Genomic DNA, 2,599 nt, shown 5'->3' with positions numbered 1-2,599 from the left:
CATTATTTATTTATGCAGGGGAGGCAGATTCAAAGACTCATAAGAAGCCAAGAAAAAAAAAATTCAAGAAATATATATTGTTTTTTTTCAAAAACAAAAGAGAGAGAGAGAAAAGTTGAGTCATCTTCCAACATATCATGGAAAATCAATTGAATCCCTTTTGAAGATGCTAGATTCCTCTTGAAGCAATAAAGAGAAGCATTGAAAATACAATGCTTGTAGTGATATATATATTTTTTCCCTTCAAAAAATAAAGGTGTCCTAAAAAGCATCATCCATCTCTTCATTCTTCATTCTTCATTCTTCATTCTTCATTCCTTCAAAAAGCATTTCTTGACAACGGCATTCATGGCTACAAAAAGCTTTCTCTCCCCTGAAAACAATACCAAACACATAGTTAAGCTTACATGTAGTTCATTCGAGCAAACTAATCATCCCTCCATCGAAAAAATCGACAAATTTTAAGTCTTTGAATCTTTCTTGGACAGGTCGAATCACTCTAGAGATAGGCAAATGTGTGTCGAGCATACATTTTGTTAAATATAAATTTTACATAGTGGAAAGCACAAGAGCTCAACAAATCATGGAAGAAGTACTACGTCTTAATATCTTATAAAGCAATAATTTAATATTAAGACAAAACCAACCATCGATCTACTTCCTATCATACAATGAAATAATAAAAAAACAAAAAAGTGTACCACGTTATTTATTCTTAATTTTACTTGAAACATGAATATCTTCTTGGGCTAACCTGTAGATGTAAATGTCTTTGCCCTGTTCAAGACTTTGTTTGCAAGTGTGACAAGAACTCAAGAAATTCAATGGTGGAGAATTGGAAACATTGGTTTCAAAACCAGTCTCGACTTTCTCGAAATCTTCACCCAGATTCGGTTCATCTTCACAACAATTCTCTACAACGCAATCATCAAAAATATGAGTAGTTTTCGGATTCGGTCCGTGTGTGATCACACGAGTGTAATCTTCAGAAAGCTCCATTTCTTTCAAAGAAAGCTGTCTGGTGAAGTAATCCTTAACTGGGGTGCCTGAAAACGGGCTCAAAAGCTGAGAATCCCGGGTTTTAATTCCGAAATCTGCCGGAGAATTAGGAGATTCCGGCTGTGAAATGATTGTGGGGATTTGAATCTTTAGTTTTGCTCCATAAAAAACCGTTCTTGAGAACTTCTCATCGGTTCTTTCCTCGTTGATTGAATGAACTAAAGCGAGTCCAATGGCTTCTGGAATTTGCTTCGTGAATGGAGATTTGTTGGTAACTTCAGGACATGGGGTTGGTGATTTGGACAAGATATTATCATAGCCAAACGGGGTCACAAAATTTGGTAAAATTCTTGTGTCTAGAATTGAAGTTGGGCTGACTAAAGCAGTTTCAGGATCAGAAATTGTTCTTGACAAGAACCCATTGAAGAATCTTGGAGAATTCAAGAAAGATGATACAGGTTTTGTGGGATCTTTAACAGAAGAATGGATTGGGTTTTGGTCAGCCATTATAGCTTGTTTGGTGGTCACTGTTCTTGATCTGTTGTTCCTCAGCATCAGTAATCAGACAAATTTCTCAACTGCAAATAAATAAAAACTAAAAAAAGATTTAGAGAACACAAAATGGAAAGAAAGATCAAAACTGAAAAAATTCGTCAAACTTTTTATATCACAAAGATCAGCTAACCTGGAATCAGTAGCTAAGTTACTCCAAGAAAAAGACTACCACTTTTATATGCCTCAAAAGAATAATCAAAAGCTGGGTTCACTCTCAAAACCGGAAACAATCATAACACAGGAAAGCAAGAAAAAGTGGAAATGTTTTTTCAATTAAAAATCAACAAAAAGCTTGATAAGCTTTGTTAAATCTCATTAGCTTCCATTTTCTAACAATCTGAAATGTAAACAAAACAAACCAAAAAAAAAAAGCAATCTTTTTTCTTTTCTATTTTAGAATCTTGTTAGGTTTCTTGGTTTTCTTCAGCAAAATCCCAGTCAAATCATCACAAAACCAAAACCCATCTCGAAGAAGAAAAGGAATCAAGCTACATCCAAACCACTCGGAGTTGGTTGTGCAAAAGATTCAGCAAAAGCAGATAAAACATTCAAGAAAAGGTTTCCAGTGGAAAATCTCTTCAGACTTATCAAAACAAGAAATAAATCTCAACAGAAAAGGAGTTGAAAATGGCTGGTTTTAGAGCCATTTTAAAGAGGAGAGGAAGCGCAGAAGTGTACGCAATTTTCATTATTGGAGACGAAGAGAAAAAATGAAAACAAAAAGAAAGAAAACAAGAAACTCCGAGCAGGATAAGGGGCAAGGGGTCCCTCCGCATTCTCGCTCAGCAATTATTTCTCCTCTGCTTTGGATTTTAGCGTGGGTTTCTTGGGAAAATTATCTAAAAAATTGCGAGTCATTTTCAAAAATGCACGCCATTCCCATTTTTATGATTAAATTATTGTGTGTGATTTTTTGTAGCCAATATGGAGTTGAGCTAAGATGAATTTTCTTTCCTTGGACAATAATCGAGTAAGTATATTGTAAGAAGGTTTAATATGAGTGTTATTATTCTTTGCCCAAATTCACAGACTTAGCTTATCGTTT

At 34.7% G+C, this 2,599-nt stretch overlaps 1 protein-coding gene across 2 annotated transcripts; it reads right to left on the bottom strand.

Annotated features, from left to right (window-relative positions):
• Window positions 1-62: 62 nt before the first annotated feature.
• Window positions 63-2,285, bottom strand: LOC140966599 (FCS-Like Zinc finger 8-like). Of its 2 annotated transcripts, none has more exons than XM_073426858.1 (3): window positions 1,685-2,285; window positions 755-1,594; window positions 63-373 (listed from the first exon to the last, which is right to left on the bottom strand). In XM_073426858.1, exons 2-3 carry the CDS (start codon window positions 1,552-1,554, stop codon window positions 298-300), a joined length of 876 nt encoding a protein of 291 aa, XP_073282959.1. In that variant the 5' UTR covers window positions 1,555-1,594; window positions 1,685-2,285; the 3' UTR covers window positions 63-297. The 2 variants fall into 2 exon arrangements, with proteins under 2 accessions (XP_073282959.1, XP_073282958.1); XM_073426857.1 differs by having other exon boundaries at window positions 755-1,577; window positions 1,685-2,283.
• Between the last annotated feature and the right edge of the window lie 314 nt (window positions 2,286-2,599).

Source organism: Primulina huaijiensis, unplaced genomic scaffold (assembly GCF_012295235.1).
Source record: "Primulina huaijiensis isolate GDHJ02 unplaced genomic scaffold, ASM1229523v2 scaffold207298, whole genome shotgun sequence".
Classification (NCBI taxonomy): Eukaryota; Viridiplantae; Streptophyta; class Magnoliopsida; order Lamiales; family Gesneriaceae; genus Primulina; species Primulina huaijiensis.
Note: the sequence above shows the minus strand (reverse complement) of the source record. Positions and strands in the feature narration are given on the sequence as shown.